Genomic DNA, 18,415 nt, shown 5'->3' with positions numbered 1-18,415 from the left:
ATAATATTTGATTAAAAACCACAGTTTTATTTTGTAAGTTGTTTTTTTTTTTTTTTGTACAGAACAAATAGAGAAAAATGGATTTTTGTTTAAAGCATTTTCATGCCAGGGAAGAGATTTGTTTGAGTACTCTGCATATATGAAATACAGCTCCAACAAGGAGAGAATTGTTGGGAAAAGGTTTGAGAAGGAACTTCTCCTTCCTGCAAGGTGACAGAGGTGACACCTGATGTCAAAGCTCTCCAATGCTTTCCATATTCTGGACAGTTTGCTTGTAACTGTGACGGGCCATATGGATTTGGAGCTTTGCTGTTCTGCACAGATTGCTGTGGCAGCTTTCCAGAGCTGCAGTCCTTATTCTTGCTAGCCCCAGTGTGTGGGAATTGAGTTAATCTCTCCAGTGCTTTGCCTCTTGGCGTCACAACAGTGCGTAATTCATATGTGTCATTGCCTAAATTCAGTACCTGGGCCTTAGGTGTAATGTCAGTAGTGTCCTGGCTGAACCTTTGCACTGGTTTCTGTCAGTAAGAGACATGAACTGGTAGCTCCTGACAGAACATGAGTGCAGAAGTTTGCAGTTCTTGCTCACCTCTAGCACCCCAAAATACAGATTGCCATGAAGTTCTCTGCAGTTGGAGTTCTGATTTGCTCTTCCCTACATCCTCCCATCCCTAATGTCACTTCCAGTATCTCATTACTCCAGACCCAAGGCTGAGTCAGATCCTGGGGAGTCTTCCCTGATGAAAACGCACAAGATCAAACATAAAAATAAAAACAACTGCATAAAACCAATACAAACCCAACACTTTCAGTTCGGGCAGCTTAGTGACCAGAGGATGCTCTGCTTAAACAATTAGGCTCCTTATCCCATCAGCATGTCTGATGGAACAGGCCAACTGCTTAAGCTACGATTATCTTAAAGCTGTCCAAGTCAGCTGCTTGTCTGACACTGCAAGAATTTTAAAGAGCTGAGCAGTAGATAAGGAGGCAGCAAAGCAGCAGCCCTGTTCTCCCTGCCCTGTGAGGAGAGAGCTCCGTGAGTTCATCTGATGGTAAGGACTGCTTTATATTGCTAATAAACATAGGGCTTGAAAATGCCAGGGGAGGATCCACCTTTCTGTGTATTTGCTCCTGTGTAATGACGTCTGCATTGAAATGTTTAATAGCTTTAGTGAGGAAGTTGTTGAAGCCACAGATGGGGAGGAATGTTTAAAATCTCAACTCATAAAATACATGGACACATAGTATTAATTTAAAAAGTGTGCATTCAGACTTCATTCCCATTTTTCTGAGTATAATATTTCCCACTGTTTTTAAATTTTAAAAACTTAGTGTAGCTCAGAAGAGAGATGTTGGCTGTGAGTTTCCAAGATTCATTTGTATCCTATTCCTCCCCTGGTCCTAGTGCAGTTTGGGTTGCTCCTGCTGTTTAAGCACATCCTTTTCCTGATGAGAACTGGTTCGTGCACTGGCCAGTGTCTTTGATGTGAAGGTGAGCAGGGCTTCTCTGGAGAACATGAGGTCAGAGCCCTTGTAGGAGTTCCCTTCTGGTGGGAGTTGGTCTTTATGACTGACCCTCTTTTATCCTTTTCTAGTAGCATTTTTGTCGTGATTGCTCATGCCCCAAAGTACTTCTTGCTTTCTAAACTGTGGTTTTGGGAATTAACACTTGAGTGAGCCTCTCTTAAAGCACAGTATTTATGCAGTGAAATACAGAGAGGTACAATACCATAATATATTTTCTTCATTGTGGCTTCAGACGCACACACTACCCATCACCATCCCTTAAAGTATCATTTGAACCTGAGTGGGGCCATTCTGGGTGACAGATGCTGAGACATTGCTTTCCTCAGCACCCTGGGATTTTGGGGAGAGCCAGTTTACAGCCCAAGCTGCAGGGAAGGTCAGTCCTCCCTGCATGCAGGAGCTGCTCAGGCAGTAGCAGAAAGCTGAGGGAAGGTGGCTTTGCTTGCAGATGTTTTCAGGCGTCACTTTGTCAGTGCTGACGTGGATTGTCCCTTAGGCTGAGCCCTCTTAAGCTGAGCAGGTGGCCTGGCTCCATGTGGGATCCCAACACGTTGCCTGTATTGCATGTTAGTGGCAGGACATGTGCAGGAGCACAAAGCTCATTAGGGGCTCTGCTTGTGCAGGGGTATTAAAGGCTCCTGGCGTAAGCAGGCAAAGTGACAACCCTGTTGTCATTCTGGTGTGACTGACTGAGTTGCCTGAGTGATTGTGAATGTTGATTGTGTCACTTTCTCTGACCTTTAAGCTCTCTGTGAGTCCTTTGTCAACACAGGAAACTTCCCTGAACCCCATCTCCCATTACAGACTCTTATTTTTGCTTTAAACAGGCAGTTTTGTCATCCTTGTGTATATTCTTCTGCACATTTCCTTTTAGTGGTATGTTTATCCTCGTTGTCATAGAAGCTGTTTGTTTTTAAAGTAAAAAAATAATTGGGAAAAGCTCTTAGGGATGTCACATACATATTTACTGTGTGACCTGAGGATGAGTGCTTTGGAGTGAGGACTTTGGGATGAGCAGGCACATGCTGCCAGTACCAGAACTCAGTGGAAGACTGGCTACCAGCTCCTAACAGTTTATTATCTATAAAAGAAGTGATTTTACACACTGTCATCACTGGGAAGCTGAAAGCTCGAGGCTTCATGTAGCAAGTAATGGCTTTTTAGTAAATTGAGACATTTGTAGAGACCTGATGGAGACACTTGAAGTAATATTTTCCTGACAGCATTCCCAATTCACCAGCAATTTTTCTCTCCCCTGCAATTCCTGATCTAAAACCATCACCAAACTTAAAATGAATGCATGGTTCCTAAAAGCTAATCTTAAAAATTGCTTGTTTGACATCCTCCTAATTCCCAAGCTTGCCTGATGCACAGTCTCCTTGCCTGGCTCCCAGTAAGCTGCTGCAGTGCCCACAGGAATGGCCTCACACCAGCTCCCTTGGGATGCTCTGTATGATGGCTTAGCAGCACGAGGCCATGTGCATGAGCTCTGTCACCACAGCTTGTTAGACAGGGGAGACCTGCAAGGTGTCCTCCTTGGCTTTGCTTTCTCCCTCTGTAACTGGAAAAAGTGCTCAGTCCATCCCCAGCTTGGGGAAGGGACTGTGCAATGGCAACAGGAAGAGGGAGAGACAGGAGGGATGGGAGAGATGGAGGTGAAAAATGCTCAGGATCTCTGCCAAAGGAAGCCATAAGCTTGGTCAAGTCTTTCTGGCTCAAGCTGAGAATAGCAAAGGTTAGTTCAGAAAAAGCTTCCTGGTGTCAGTAAATAAGATTTTGCCAATCTGTTTTTACCCAGCTGGCACTTAGCTCATCTTTCTCTCCTTCCAGCCAGCTAAGAGATGTTCTTACAGTTTCTGTTTCCCTTCATCCAGCAGCAAGAAATCAGGCAGCAGCAATGAACTACCTGGATGAAGTTCCCTTCCGGACAGCCGTGAGCCTCAATGGGGACTCAGAGGGAGAAATCCCTTTGGTCACTGCCCCAGACATTAAGCTCCCTGACTGCACCGACATCCTCATGAGCACCATGGTGAGTCCACACCTGGGTCACAGCTGGGGGATGATGAAAGGAAATCAGCAGTGTTCTCACAAAAGAAAGGAAGGGAAACCTCCTAACTGATCTCCTCTTCACTTGCTGGTTTGCAGCAAGTTTGGGAGGAGGTGAGGATGATTTGTGGTGTGTGGCGGTGATGATGGGGTTGGTTCGGTGTTGCTTTCTAAAAATCCTTTCTAAGAAGGAAGGTTAGGTTTTTCTGGGATAGGTGGACAAACTTCAGGCTCTGCTCTGGGGTTGTTTTCTCCTTTGGAGTTATCACTGTCTCATTTATTAATGATATTTATTAAATATTTGCCAATAAATCTACCAGCTATAAGCAGGCAATACTACCTGTGCTGGAAGCATATAGATAGTGTTCATTTATAAATAAATAAATAAATAAATAAATATGCACCCCATGTTTCTCCCTATTTAATGATGAGTTGATGCTCCCCTCTGAGGCCAAACCATTGTGCTGCTAGTCCAGGCTGATCCTTATGGAGGGTTGTGAGGTTGTTTTCCTTGGGGAGGCTGATTTGGGTCTACAGTTGACCCAAATCAAGAACAGTAAAAACAGCATTCCTGGGCTGTGAATGTACTTGCCTGCCTGTCAGGAGGAGACCTTGTTTGGAGAGCTCTGGGACGGGCAAGGCTTGTTTGTTCCAGGAAAATCCTCAGATTTCAGTCACAAACACGCTTATATTTTAAGCCGAACTATGTGGAAATGACAACTCTGTTTGGGGACCAGCCGAGACCCTGGCGCCACTAGATAATCCCATGGCTGGTTCTGCTTCTGCCCGAGGTGGCATCTCCCTTCTTGGTGGCTTCTGAGCCCCTGAAGTGGCTCTGCCAAGCGCTGCTAATGAAGGTCACAAACAAACTCTGCCATCCTTCTGGGGGCAGCCTGTGGCTGGATGCGGTGCCTTTCTGCAGCTGCCTAAAATTGGGATGTCTGCGCACTCCTGCCTTGCACAGTCAAAGTGACACAAACACCTCCAAGCATAAAATACTTTTCCAAAGAACTGTGGATACAACTCACAATAGTAATGACTTCATAGATAAGATTTTTCAAATATAAATTTGGGAATTCCCTGCAGAGATGTGGCTGGCACTGCCCAATCCTACAGCCAGCCCTAATGCTCAGGGAAATAGGAGCTGATATGGGAAGACTGCAGCCCTTAAGATGCCTCGTGGAGTGCATGGTTTGCTCCATGCCACCTGGTCTGGTTTCACATGTCCTCACCAGCTGCCCCTTGCTTTTCTGCAGCACGACTTCTCACTGGAAAGGAAAGTGCTGTACTGGGTGGAGGTGGCCTCTCAGCAGCAGACCTCCCGCCATCGAGTCACCTCCGAAGTCGTCCCCACGGCTCCCCCGTGCTGGCTGCTGCTGGTGGACCCTGCCGACAGCTACGGGGGACGGGGTCGGGACGGGGCAGTGCGGCGGTCCATCAGCCTGAGCGCTGCCGACAGCTCCTACGGGCACGCCAAGGGCAGGGCGGTCCTGTCTGACACCGAGAGTGACACCTGGCACTCAGAGGAGGGGGAGTACTCGGATGATGAGTACTCCTCCACCTCCTGGGAAGAGAATGACAAGGATGAAACGCTCCTCTCCAGGAGGAGAAGCTCTGCAAGAAGTGTGTCTTCACGCCCTGGCTTTTACCAGACCCGACCAAAGACATCACCCGGCTTGCTGGAGCCCTCGCCAGAGAACAGTGTCCACAGCTCAGCCAGCCCAGACCCCAGCAAGCAGAGAAGATCCATGGTGATATTTAACAACATGAAGAACGAGCTGGAAGCCGCCAGGAGGAAGCTGGCTGCTTTGGTGCATCCTTTGAACCGAGCTGCCACCGGGAGCAGGGGGATCGTGGTGCCACGGCTGCTGCCCCAGTGCCCTGGCACCAACCACAGCGTCAAGTACGGGCCAGATCCGGACGTGTCCCAGCAGGGAACCGTTGTGCCAACTCCTCCGGCCACAGCCGCGCCGATCCCTCCCATCAAGCAGCACAAACCCACGGTACCGGTGAGAAGCTTCCTTTGGTGGCCCTTTGTTCATCACGGGGCGAGGAGGGAGGTGGAGGGCATCCAATTGGTCTCATTTGGTGGGGGCTGGCCAGCAAAAAGGAAGCAAAATGGGGCTTTGGAAACACTGGGGCAAGAACATGAGGAATTGCTGAAGTTTTTACAAGAAGTGAAGAAAGGGTTTGATTTTGTCACTGAGGTTGAAAGAAGCATTCTGGGTGCACATCTACTTGCTCTGTCCTAAACATCTCTGTTTTTCTGAAGTGGGGTCTTAATCTGATTTTCAATTGAAACACTAAGAAAACAGTGAAATATGGAGGGGTTTTCCTCTTTTTGCTACATTATCCCATTCTAACAGAATTAAGCAGGGTTTATAGGGAAATGTCCCCTTACAGTCATTATGGCTTTTCTAGGAAACTTTGGACTTCCTACTAGAAATACAGATCATTTAGTGATAGAGACAGTGATGTGAAAGGATGGAGTAAGTAGTACTCTGTCAACTTAAATCTGAATTACACCCTGCTTTTAAGAAATTGAATCTAATCCAGCTGCTTGAGAGGTATAGGAGATGAATTACTGAAAATCTGCAATAAAACCATCAGACACTTGAATGACCAGATTATTTATATGCAGTTGCATTTGACATGGAGTAATTAAGGAGAGATTAAATGCCTATGTGTATTTGTACAACATCCACACTGAGCACTCTTCTCTGACCTGTATCTATAGCTGAGCCTGGATTTAATTAAGTCCAGTCTCATTTGATGCTCATTTGATGTTCCTTGTATTCGAATTTTCCTCTTCTGGAGAGAGCAAGGTAACCACCAGCATTCAGAAGCATTGCCTCATCCTGGGCTGTTTCACCTCATTCCGTGACCTGGAGCAATAAGACCATCTGGTTTTTTCCTTGCAGTCCCTCAGCCCCTACACTTGCCTCCCCCCTGCCTCCACGCCTGGACGACCTCTCAGCTGCCACAGATCCCAGCCAGATTCCTCAGCTGACCTGCTCTCTGCACTGAGCCAAGAGGAGAGAGACCTCATCGAGCCCGTCATAGCCCTGGGCTACCCCACCCAGAAAGCCATCCTCACCCTCCAGAAGACAGGACGGCAAAGCTTAAGTCAGGTTGGTAGAGCTGGCACAGCACTGTGAGAAACTTTTGGTAAAGGAAAACTTGATTTTCATGGAGAAAGGCTATCTTCCTTGGGGTAGATTTTTGACGGCCTTGCCTTTCCACTTTGGTGTCAGACCACAGCTGACAGGATTTTCCATGAGATTCCACTTTTGCTGTAGTGCAATGAGCCGCCCTCAGCTTTTCAGCGCATAATCATGGCTGGCTTTGTTATCTGTCCCATCTGTTGTGTGAAGCACTATGTCCTTTTGAGGTACACATTTTACCCCCATATATGGCAACTTTTTGCACATCATTTTTCCCAGCTATTGGATTCGTGTGATTATTGCCATGGCTCATCCTGTCAGAGTGGCACTGAATACCTTGGAAGATTTGATTGGGCTCTTTCCAAAACACAACTTCCCTCTGTTGGAGCAAGCACGGAATCCATGCAAACATTGCAGCAGAGTCACAGAGCTTTTTCCCTGAGGAACCCTCTATAATAACCTGAAATTTATTGAAACATAACATGTAGCCTCTTCCTACCCTTGGTATGTGAGTACATCCCTGCCTGCTGTGCTGCATCCTCATTCCCAATATCTCTGTCCAGATGAATGTCAGAAAGGTCCAGAGTATCTGTGGTGGGCTCAGAGTACCCGTGACATGAGGGAAGCTGCTGGCTCTGACTCCCTTGGCAAACTTGGGGCTGGACCTGCCCATCCCAGCAGAGGATTTTAGGGCTAAATCATCCAAGTAGTTCTTGCGAAGAGAGAAGGGTCTTAATCACAGCTGAGCAAGAGGAATATCCGTGGGGCTGTCAGGCCAGGGAGCAGGAGCAGATCCTGGCAGGGCATGAGCAGTCAGAGCACCAAGCAGCCACTGCTGGCTGCCAGTCTCCTTCCCATTCCCCTGGGAGCTGCTCGGCTGTATGGGCCAGCTCTCACCCACCAGGTCGGAGCTGCTCTGTGGCTGAGTCATCCTGCAGCTTCCGGCTCCCTCCTTACTCACCCCAGCTGGACCAGCTCCCCAGAGCTCACTGGAGTTTCAGGTGAGCTGAGGTGGGAAGGGAAGCTTTATGTCTTTAATCCATAGAGGCTTCATCTAGGCACAGAGAGATGGGCAGAGCCCAGCCCATGTTGTTTCATAGAGCCATGCGAGGGTGTCTTGTAGCAACTGCTGGCTTCAAAATGAAGAAACAGTGCATCTTATTAAGGGTGGAAATGGGGACAGACTGCTCCCTTCTGTATAAACACCAGGACTCCTATTCCTTTGGAGAAGAGATTACTGCACCAAAAGACAAGGTCTGCCTTCTATCCCATGCCTTCTTCACCAGCAGTTTCCATTTTTCCAGTTTGTGCTCAGTGCAGCCAAGATAAAGCCTGACCTTTCATGCATTTTTTACAAGTACCAAACTACCAAATCAGTCTAAATCTTCCTGGAAAATATCTTCCTATTGAAGTCAAAAAGACCTGTGCTCTTTATTGCTTGCTGGTGATACCTGAGGTTTTGATGTGTGACAATGACTACTTCAACTGTGAGGATTGATGGAAGTACCAGATGGTAGCCAAAAATTGCTCAACTTCCTTGCAGTGTCAAGAGAAACTGGCAGAGCCCACCCTGGTAGAGAAGGCAAGGGCTTCTCTGAAAGGCTCAAGTAGGATTAGTTGCCCCAGCATGCCAGAGGATCATGTAGGATGTCATGGCCAAAAAGGCACCATTGCATTTTGATCAGTGATCACTAATCAATTCAAAATGCATCATTGGTCCATGGAGCCCTCAATGTACATATGAGCTGAGACATGACAAAGGCAGCAACTGGTCACTGTTAAAAAAAATCTTCTTGTTTAGTCTTGAAGATACATATATATAATATTTTTAGTGATAGAAAACATTGAGTTGACAAAGGCAGTGATTTCATGCTGGGCTTGACCAGGCAGCCAGGACTGTCTGTGTTATGCTGTGGGTGAGTGGCTGTTCTGCCACAACAGGGGAAGAAAATACAGCAATGATCTGGGGTTGTCATTAACCTGGTAACAAGGGAAATAACATGAGGTGAGGAATGCCAATGACCAGTGACTGTCTCCTTTCTGAGTTACTGGGCTCCTTAAGGCTGACACTTTTGAAAATCCCTACCTGACTGTTCAGCCAAAATAGATCAACTCAATGTTTGAAAGACTTTTTTTTGTCTTTTTCCTGTTTTATGGCATTTCACTGAGTCCTTCTCCTTGTCTATGGCATTGCTGGAGAAGGTGGAGGTCTGTGTGCTGGTGAATCTGGGGGGAAATTAATCAGCTTCTCCTTGGATGAAGAAGCTTTGGAGAGACCTGTGGAATGTTTTTATTCCCCCTGCTATTGTATAGCTCATTTATTATTGCCTGTCCCATATGTTTTTGGACAGTGAGTGATTCTCGCAGTATTTAAAAGATGCTGCTGGGAATTGTGCTGTCAGCGCTCCAAGAACAACGAGGAAAGCCAAAAATAACTGTTTGCTTTCAGTAATGACAGCACACAGGTCTCCCCTGGGGTGGGCTCTGCTCTTGGACCCTGGAGCAACCCCACGGGGGCCTGAACCCCAGCACATCAAAGGGAGGCGGGGTCAGCAGAGCAAAGTCATCCCACCGGGACAGTGCCTGCCTCACCCTGGAGGCCATTGCTCTGCATCTCAAGTGTTCACATGTTTGGTTTTCTCCTTGTTCCCATTCCCACCCGGGGAGGGTGATGGGGGACCACGATTTTGTCTCCCACTGGAAATCCTGCAGACAGACAGACAGACAGACAGACCACCCTGGCTGAGCATTAGATGGGAACTGGCAAGATGATGGTGGCTCATGTACCCTTCGTGGTGTGTCCTTTGGAGGTGGCAGGGGGGCTCCTGACTGGCCTTGCTCCCCATGCCTGCAAGGCTGGATTAACCTGTCTGTCTTCCTCTGCAGTTCCTGAGCTACCTGGGTGCCTGTGATCGACTGCTGAAGCAGGGCTATGAGGAAGGGCAAGTGGAGGAAGCCATGGAAATGTTCCAGTACTCGGAGAAAAAGGTCAGAATGGGATGGCACAGCCCAGCCCAGCCCTTTGTGCTGTGTCCTCCAGGCTCTTTTTCAGTGGGCTGCACGCTTCCATCTCCCTCTAGAGGCCCTCCTGCAGTCTCAGGGAGGGCCAGACCTCTAGGGCAGTATCACCATAAGGACCCCTGGGGGAGGGCACCTGCTCCTTCACACTTCTCTGCCCTTCTTCTCATCCTGTTGTGTGGAGTGATGCTCACTCAGCCTTTGCTTGGGAATCCCATCCTGAGCCCACCAGCACTCACTCTGTCTCAAGCCCTGACAGCTCTCCCTTCTAGCCCCAGGGAGGAGGACCATGGAGAGCTGGGCATTTGTCTCCATCATCAGTCTCCCTCTGGGGGTAATGGAGAGCCTGGGAAGGTAGAACTGCATGAAATCCAGGCTGGCAGTGTTTGCCAGGATGCCGATGCCTGTAGGATTGCCGTGTCACCGCTCCTTAGGGCAGTGGCAGTGGGAGGGCACCTGGCTCTGAGTGTCAGGGAAAGGTTTATTTATTAAGGACAGAGCTCTGGGTGATGTTGTGGTGCTGGGGCCCAGCCTGAGCAAAGTAGGGGATCAGGACAAATGAATTCCAGTTGTACTCACTGCCATTCCATGCTCTCTTCATAATGCAGGCAAACACTGCATGGAATTGATATTAACATTATAGGGAATAGTGAAGCTAGAGGCTGACTTTATTAAATATTTCTTATTTAAGAAGTTTTAATGCTACCAGGGATCTATATGCCCTCAATCTGCTGTCATGATGATACAGCTCAGCCAGATCTTCTGAGTGCAGCCTTGTCCCACAGCACTGCTTTTTCTGCAACTATACAATATATCCATCCATGATAGCATCATTCTTCTCTCCTTCTTCTTCCTCCAGGCAGCTGAATTCTTGCATCTGTTGGCTCAGTTTAATGATATGGGCTTCCAGCAAAATGAAATCAAAGAAGTTCTTTTGCTTTGTGGGAATCAGAGGGAGAGGGCACTGGAAGAGCTTGTGATGAAAACCCACTGAGCAGCATCCTGGAGCAGTCAGAGCTTCCCCTCTCCACACTAGACCAGAAGGACTCAAGTGATTCTGCTGCTCCATCCCCACCCCTGGAAGCACCAGACACACAACTTCAAAGCTCTGCCTTGGTGTCTCATTTTATGGACATCGATCATAAGAGTGTTTGTCATGCAGGATCTGACTGCATAGCAGGAATGTTTATCTCCTCACCCACACATCCCCACCCTTGATCATCTCAGCTATTCAGATTAGAGGAGATCTGCCTTTGGCTTAGATTTTTGCAAAAACCAAATCAAACCAGTGTTCTCCCTCCACCTGCGGTGATGGGTGTCATGTTTTCAGCTACAATCAAGTGGGGATTCTTAAAAGATTATATAAATCAACAGAATAAATTGTTTTCTTAAAATCTGAGGGCTCCTGCAGGAACATGTGTTGGTCCTGGCTTGGGAGGAGTCTCAGCTGACTTAGTCATGGTTGAATATTGCAATTGAAATCCACTTTGATCGCATTAGCTTCTTTTATACCAGACATGTGAGGAAAATACACAGTTCCATGTGGATAAAGAAAGAAAACAAGTTGCCCTTGCTCTGAAATACATGAGGTTTATCCAGTGCAATGAAAAATGGTGGAGGCAAAGGTTTGTCCTCAGGCAGCTTCATGAGATCAGAACAGAGAGATGGGGAACTGCTCACTGTCCTCATGCTCTGCCCAAATCAGGAAAATTCAGGGGATGCTGAAGACAGTGAAGACAGTGGTTCCAAATGAAGTGAAGCATGAATATCAGCATCAGGAACATCTGTATGCCCAAGGGAATTTCTGTATGTAACTGAAGGACAGAGAATGGGAGATTCAGATCACTGTACAGGATGTGTGTCTTGGCTTGGCAGTGGAACAGTGGACAGTGTTTTCACATAAAGTATGTTATTTTCCTGTGAATTAGAAACAGATGTAATTTCTTTGAGTAAAGATGCTTGGGGGGTTCTTCTGCAACATGTTTGTCTTTTTCTGTCAGGATGCCAACTGGCACAACCCAGCAGAGAAAATCCTTAGTTGTATTAGTACCATTTTCCATTGTACCCTTCCAAACAATCTCCCAGCGCAATGTGCTGCCATCAAGGTAAAACACTATATCCATTCTCCCTGGATCTCCAGGTGGGTGCCAGACAACACAGGAAGGTACAGCTCTCCATGGCTGCATTGATTCTTGCCTGGATGCAACAAGGAAACTGCAACAAGGAAACTTGGCATCCAGGTTTTGGGGGAGTTGACCCATCCATCCCCAAGGATGCTTTATTCCTTCTCTTCTTTAATTGCATTGAAACGGAAAATGTGGCACCCTGTATGTCCTAGGGAGATATTCTTGGGGAGCTCACAGGCTCTTTTTGGAACTCCCAGCTCTGTTTTTCCTCCTGCTTTCCCTTGGTTATACAAGCTTTTATTTTTGATACGGCCCTTATAAGGCAAGTCCATCTACAGACAGCTTTTCCTTACATTCCCCCTTGCCAAGATGATGTCACCTTAAAAACGAGACTTGCAAGAGGTTAAGCTGTGATTAGGCAGATAGCGTCGCCTGGAACTGTGATCTTTGGCAGAGTGAGCACCGTGAGGATGGAAAGGGGAAGATAAGGGTGCTGTGCTGGTGCCAGTGGTGCTGAATTCTGGTGGAGCAAAGCACAGTGGCAGCATTGTGCCAGCTCACTGTGCAAAGGCTGAGCAGCTTCTTGCCCTCCTTAGTGGTTTGCTTGGTCCTGGATCTTGGATTGTTTCTTGAAGAGGTAAGGAATGTATCTTTTTTCTTTCCTTTGCACCTAAAATTATCTTGTGTTACTTTCTGGATCACAGTCTGGACTGATGGATGCAACAAATGGCTCTTGGGAGCATCCATGCCGTACTCAGCTGCCTGCCAAGACTCACACTTTCCCTCAAGTGCTACACTTAAAATCTTAAAACCTTTTACATTTTGTTGATAAATATCTTTGTAAAGCCCTGAACTGTCAAGCAGCATGTGGAGGTGGGGAGGAGGTTGTATCACTTGGTGTCAGAGCTGCAGGGAATGGGTGAGCCTGCCAAGTTCTGTGGTCTAGGGCTGGCCACAGGAGCCCAACATAAATATTTTAGTAACAGAATTATTTTAACTTCATTTTAATGGATGTTTAAGCTGTTTGTTCAGCTTAAAATTGTTTTAAAGGAACATGTTTCCATGTGCTGCTCTCAGGAGAAGACAACGTGAAATGTTAATTCACAGAATTCTATGAAATGTTAATTGGCCTTGTCTGGGAAGGGAACAATGATTTGATCTGATGGGTTGCTGTAACATTCCACCTGGGGACTGCAATGCTGCTCAGCTCCCAGTGCCCACAGTGCAGAGCTGGGACAGGGCTGTCGGTGTCCCCTGCCTCCCCTGTGCCACCGTCAGACCTGCAGCTCCACCGGCAGCAGTCCTCTCACGGGTTACATCGGGGTGGTGGCCTGGCCCAGTGGCAGAGAGAAAATGGGGACAAGGCGCATCCAGTGGTTTTCCATCTGGCTGTGGGTGCAAGCTGGGGTTTTCTGGTTTGTTTTGGTTTGCAGTTGCGTTGAGTGCGTTTATTCTCAAGTGCGGGAACTGTTTTGAAAATGCTGAGAACTTGGCGGGGATCAGCAGTGGAGTTATTTGAGGCATCCCAGCTGGTATCCCTTCTGCTCCCTACCGGCCTGCACATCACAGCAGCCCAAAGCCTGCCTCATGGATGGTAAACCAGCTGAGCTGGGGTCTGTGTTTGATGCTGCCCTGGTCCATGGTCACAAAGGGGAGCTCTGTGCTACCCAGCTGTCCCCAGAGCTGGTGTTGAGGGCTGTGAGCCCTCAACACCAGGTAGTGGGATCTGATGGGAACAGCTCCTCTGGCTGTGGAGCTCTGCACACCTAGTATGACCAAGTAATGGCTCCCTGGCCCTCATTCCCTTTTGGCACTCTCTGTACTTCCAAGCTTTGCCATGTCCTCAAAAGACCCTGACTTGACTAAAGCAAGTCTGGTGAGAGCCAGCACTTGCCACCCCGTTGGGTCTGTGCTAGGGCCTGAGGGGGATGATTGATGGTTCCAAGGTCCCAGAAAATCCTTGTCACATTAAGCACCTGATGCCCAGGAGCTGCTTTCCTTCGCTTCCCATCTCCCTTCCTCCAACCAGGACCCCGCTTCAGCCACAGAGAATTCCCAGGGGAGTGTGGGGCTCTGTGGGAACTGCACTCCCACGTAAGGCTCTGAAACTGAGCCACAGCTGAAAAAGCATTCATGGGGAAGAAGCAAGTCCTGACACAAATCCCTTTTAGGAGGTATTTTCCTTCAGATGCACCAGAGCAAAAAACCCCAAACTCAAGAGTAAATGAAAAACACAGCAATGAGAAGCTTTTCTATAGCTTTCATTTTAATTCCAGCATGTAATTAATGATTTCCCATCAAGGCAGAGAGGAGCTGGAATGCTGCACACCCTCAGAGTGCAGTCAGAATAAATAAATCCCATGTTTGCATCTCTATGGTATCTGTCCTCTGTAGAAGCCACAATGTCCTGCACACAGCTGGCTTGTGAGCTCATGGCTGACAGGACTTTGTGCCTGTGCAGGGCAGGAAGAGGCAGACAGCAGCTGCCCTTTCCCTCTGGTAGGGGCTAATGTCACCTCCAAGGTCCAACATGATGCATCCCTGGACCTGAGCACAGCTCCGTGGAGGAGGAGAGGCGCCCAGGGGAGCAGTGAGTGCAGAGCTGAGGCCATGTGCAAGGAGAGCATCCTAACGTGGGATGGGGGACCAGCTACGTTGCGATGTCATGGTCACGTCTTGGCAGCCGCAGGAGGAAGGTCTGCAGGGAGCCGCTGCGTGGGAAACCTGCCCGCTCCTTCTTCTGCTTCCAGGTGTCCTCTTCCACAGAGTAGAGGAGCGTCAGCATCTTGTTGACAGTGTAGATGGTGTCACCCCTGACGACGGCGGTGAAGAGAGCTCCCTTGCTGTTCATGAACTGCCCGGGCAGGGCGCTCCACTGCCGGGACGTCAGGTTGAAGCAGTCGATGACACAACGCAAAAAGTCGTCGTAGGGGCCATTGCGCATGACGTAGAGGTTGTCACGATGGGCCACCATGCAGTGCCCGTAGCTCTGGTGTCGCTTGAGCTCGGTGATGGGAAGCCACGCGTCTTGCTGGGTCTCGTACTCGTAGATGACAGTGGTGTCCAGTGGCTGCCACAAACAAACGAAGATCTGCCCCAAGGCTTGGGCACAGGGCGCTGCCGTGCTCGGTTGCGGCAGGTCAGAGACGAAGGTCCAGGTGCTGGAGGCCAGGTCGTACCTCTCCACGGATTTGAGCGAGATCTTCTCGTACTCGCCACCAATGGCATAGAGGTAGCCCTCGTGGCCCACCAGCCTGACATCGTAGCGCAGCTGGTGAGGGCTGGGGAACTCACTCCAGGCATTGGCATCAGCATCGTAGCAGAAGCTGCTCTCCACCACCTGCTTGTTGGCCCCATAGACGCCGCCCACAATGTAGATCTTGTTATCCATGGTTGCCATGCCGGCTAGGAATGTGCTGGCGCTCAGCGGAAGGCAGGAGAGGGTCCTCCATGTGTTGGTCTCCTCATCCAAGTAGCAGATGGTCCTGGAGAGGTCCTCCAAGAACTCAAAGGTGGGTGTGTGGGCTCCCACTGCCACAAAGGTGCTGGGTAGGAGGGCTTCCACATAGGCCAGCAGGTCATCGGAGAGGCAGTCCAGGTACTCCTCCAGCTCAGCATAGCTGTCCCTGATGTAGAGTGCAGCACAGTGGAAGAGATCCAGGAGGCCGAATATGGCAGCGGCTTGGTACAGCAGGATGCAGTTGTCAGAGTTGATGGAGTGGATCAAGTACTTGGCCAAGGGCTTCACCTGCAGGAAGGCAGCACATTCCACTGCCTGGAAGGTCTCCTCACTGCCAAGGATGGGCCTCTCGCCCGCCAGCACCCTCAGCATGGCGAGGAACCCGGCTGCACTCAGCTCCCCCAGCCCAATCTCGTCCTGCGTGCTCTCCCTCATGCCCGAGCGGAAGAGGGCACGGAAGTACTCACTGCTCTCCACCAGCAAGGCCTTCTCCACTGAGAATGACTGCTCCTCCACCCGGATACGCACCCGCTCCGGGGGTCCTGCCTGGGAACCTTCCTCCTCTGGGGTCATCCTCGCCTAGGACCTCAGGAGCTCTCAGGGGTGGGGGAGCACCCGATGCCCCTCTGTGCCGTGCCCCTGCACAGCCCCCTCTGGCCTTCTCCACCCTTTGATGCCTTTGCTGCACTGCCCGGCAGCCTTGTAATATAAATACCTTGAGCTAAAGATAGCTGAGCTCGTGACCGGGGCCCTTCAAAGGCATCCACCAGGCTCAGCTGCCCCCCCAAACTCAGGCAGGGTTCCAGTGTCACAGCCAGCACTGGGCACAGCAGAGGTGCCTGGATCATCCCATGGAGTATGCCCAGCCACTCAGGAGAAACCGGGTTTTGATATCTCCACTCTAAGGCATCATCCTTATGATGCCCTACGGAACAGTCCCCAGCCTGGGGAGGGCAACACACTTGCATGGCTAGGAAGAACATCTGGCCACAATATTTTTTTTTTTCCTTTAAAACTTGCAGTTTACAGTCCAGGGAGGTAAACAACATCAGCAAATCTCATTGCCACCCAGCTCGGCCATGTGAAAGGGGCTTGGCTGTTCCTCAAGTGTTGCCATGGGCAGGGAGAGACCTTCCTTTGTGACCCTCTCGAGGGGAGCAGCATCTGCAACATCCATCCCAGCTGCAAAGAGCCATAAGCCAGCCTGTGCTTCATCTGGGCATCTCATGGTGAGAAAAACGAAATGCAGCAACCTCTTCTCACCAAAAACCTCCCCTCTGGCCTCAGGGCTTGCCCAGCTCCCCATAATACCTGGCTGTGGGAAGAGATAAACCCCTGTTTACTGACACAGAGCTAGACAGTGAGGAAAAGTGTTATTTGGGGCACATCACTTGTTTGTGTGCTAATGACAGATTTTTCTGCCTAGAAATCCCATTTCAGCTCCGCCATGGGGTGCCAGGGAAGGCTGACAACAGGACTCACTTGGGGGCTCCTTCCTGGATCTCCCCATCAGTACCTGTGATTAGTAGTTAGCAGCTGGTGTTTTGTTTTGATGAATAATTTAACCTAAGCAGCTCATCCTGTTGAAGGTCTATTTTTTGCTCTCTCCTTAACCCCTTCCTCTCAGCAGCTGGGAACTTTCCGGGCAGTGCATGATGGCAAAGCTGTTGCCTCAGGATCATTGCCACAGTGGGCTCCCCCAAAAATCTGAGTTTAGGGAAGAATGGGAGAATTTTCCACTTGGACTACTGTAATTGATCCTCATGGATACCCAGCTTAAAATACCATGTTTAGTTCCAATTGCTTTTAAGCGCCCTAGACCTGTGACCAAAGGGGGTCTGGGCCAAAGGGTCCTTAGAGGGGCTCTGCTTCCTGCAGGGGAATTATCCCTGTGATCCCCATCCTCTCCATCCCTGGGGCTTGCAGGGACTTCCACACTCCCAGACTATTTTGGGAGGGTTTAAAAATATCCTGCCTGTATTAACGGGCAATATTCCCAAGGGCGCAGCAGCCCCGAATGGCCACGGAGCAGCCTTGGCCCCCCAGCCTCGGCTATGGCCCCCCCGCAGTCCCTCGGGGCCGGCCCAGGGGCCGCATCCTGTGGTCCCGGGCATCGAGCCCTATCCCAAATGGCTGTGATCACCATGACAACGCTGACTTCAGCCTCCGCCACCTACTCGGGCTCAGAGCCACTGGGTGCCGGCTGATGGATTGGTACGGGCACTGGTGAGTACTCCCCGGGCTCCCTCTTCCTCTTGGGACCGAGGCTTTTGGGAGGCAAAAGGGTATTTCTCTCCCTCGAAAGCCTCTGCCGGCAGCAGAAGGTGTCTGTGCTTGACTGCGTCCGAAGGCGCCGGGCAGGTGGCGCGCAGGGTGGCAGGACAGGCAGCTCCGGCTGCTGCTCCTGCCTGCTGGAGCTGTGATGAGCTCGCCAGCCTCAGCCAGGGCAGAGGGACCAGGCTTGGGCTTGCTGGGTACTCGGCGAGGAGCTGAGGGCTCAGGAAGGTGCCGGGACATGGCGAGGTGGCCACCAAGCCGAGGCACGGAAGATCTCGGGCCCGGCCATCCCTGCCCGAAGCCGGGGCAGCTCGGGGTGCTGGCGTGTGCTCTGCCGGGGGGACCGTCCTCGGGGTGGCCGGGGCAGCGTGTCCAGCCCCGCGGCGTGGCAGCTTTCCTTACAAGGAGTTTGGCTGGAGCCCGAGCAGCGGGAGCCGCGCTCGCCTCCTCCTGCCTCATTCATCGCAGCCCCGGCCGTGCAGGGGCCGCTGCTGCCCCGGCCCCGCGCTCACGGAGAACCCCGCGTCCCCTCCGGCCGTGGGGTTTAAGGTGGGAGGCTGCGTTTCTCTTCTCTTTCTGGGGTGTGATGCGTGGGCAGAGGGCTGGAGGGTTCTTCTCTTTCGGTGGGGTGCTGGCCGCCACTGTGGGATGAGGATGGAAGAGAGGGGATCTCGTACCCTGGTGCTGCTGAGCCCTTCTCTCCCCCAGGCTGGGGCACCCACGAGCAGGCAGTGAGAAGGTCCCCATCCGACGTGGCAGCGGGTGCTCCATGTCCCCCCGCTCTGTCCCGCAAGACC

At 50.2% G+C, this 18,415-nt stretch overlaps 2 protein-coding genes across 3 annotated transcripts; one reads left to right on the top strand and one right to left on the bottom strand.

Moving 5' to 3' along the window:
* Positions 1-103: 103 nt before the first annotated feature.
* On the top strand, positions 104-18,414 carry UBAP1L (ubiquitin associated protein 1 like). Of its 2 annotated transcripts, none has more exons than XM_030228611.2 (7): positions 104-1,052; positions 3,402-3,556; positions 4,830-5,582; positions 6,495-6,704; positions 9,624-9,725; positions 10,615-12,518; positions 18,327-18,414. In XM_030228611.2, exons 2-6 carry the CDS (start codon positions 3,425-3,427, stop codon positions 10,747-10,749), a joined length of 1,332 nt encoding a protein of 443 aa, XP_030084471.1. In that variant the 5' UTR covers positions 104-1,052; positions 3,402-3,424; the 3' UTR covers positions 10,750-12,518; positions 18,327-18,414. The 2 variants fall into 2 exon arrangements, with proteins under 2 accessions (XP_030084471.1, XP_050834209.1); XM_050978252.1 differs by lacking the exon at positions 18,327-18,414 and adding an exon at positions 13,315-13,647.
* KBTBD13 (kelch repeat and BTB domain containing 13) lies at positions 13,750-15,963 on the bottom strand. Its single transcript, XM_009090047.4, has one exon. The coding sequence runs from the start codon at positions 15,912-15,914 to the stop codon at positions 14,532-14,534; it is 1,383 nt and encodes a 460-aa protein (XP_009088295.1). The 5' UTR covers positions 15,915-15,963; the 3' UTR covers positions 13,750-14,531.
* Position 18,415: the final 1 nt, after the last annotated feature.

This window comes from Serinus canaria, chromosome 10 (assembly GCF_022539315.1).
Source record: "Serinus canaria isolate serCan28SL12 chromosome 10, serCan2020, whole genome shotgun sequence".
Lineage (NCBI taxonomy): Eukaryota > Metazoa > Chordata > Aves > Passeriformes > Fringillidae > Serinus > Serinus canaria.
Note: the sequence above shows the minus strand (reverse complement) of the source record. Positions and strands in the feature narration are given on the sequence as shown.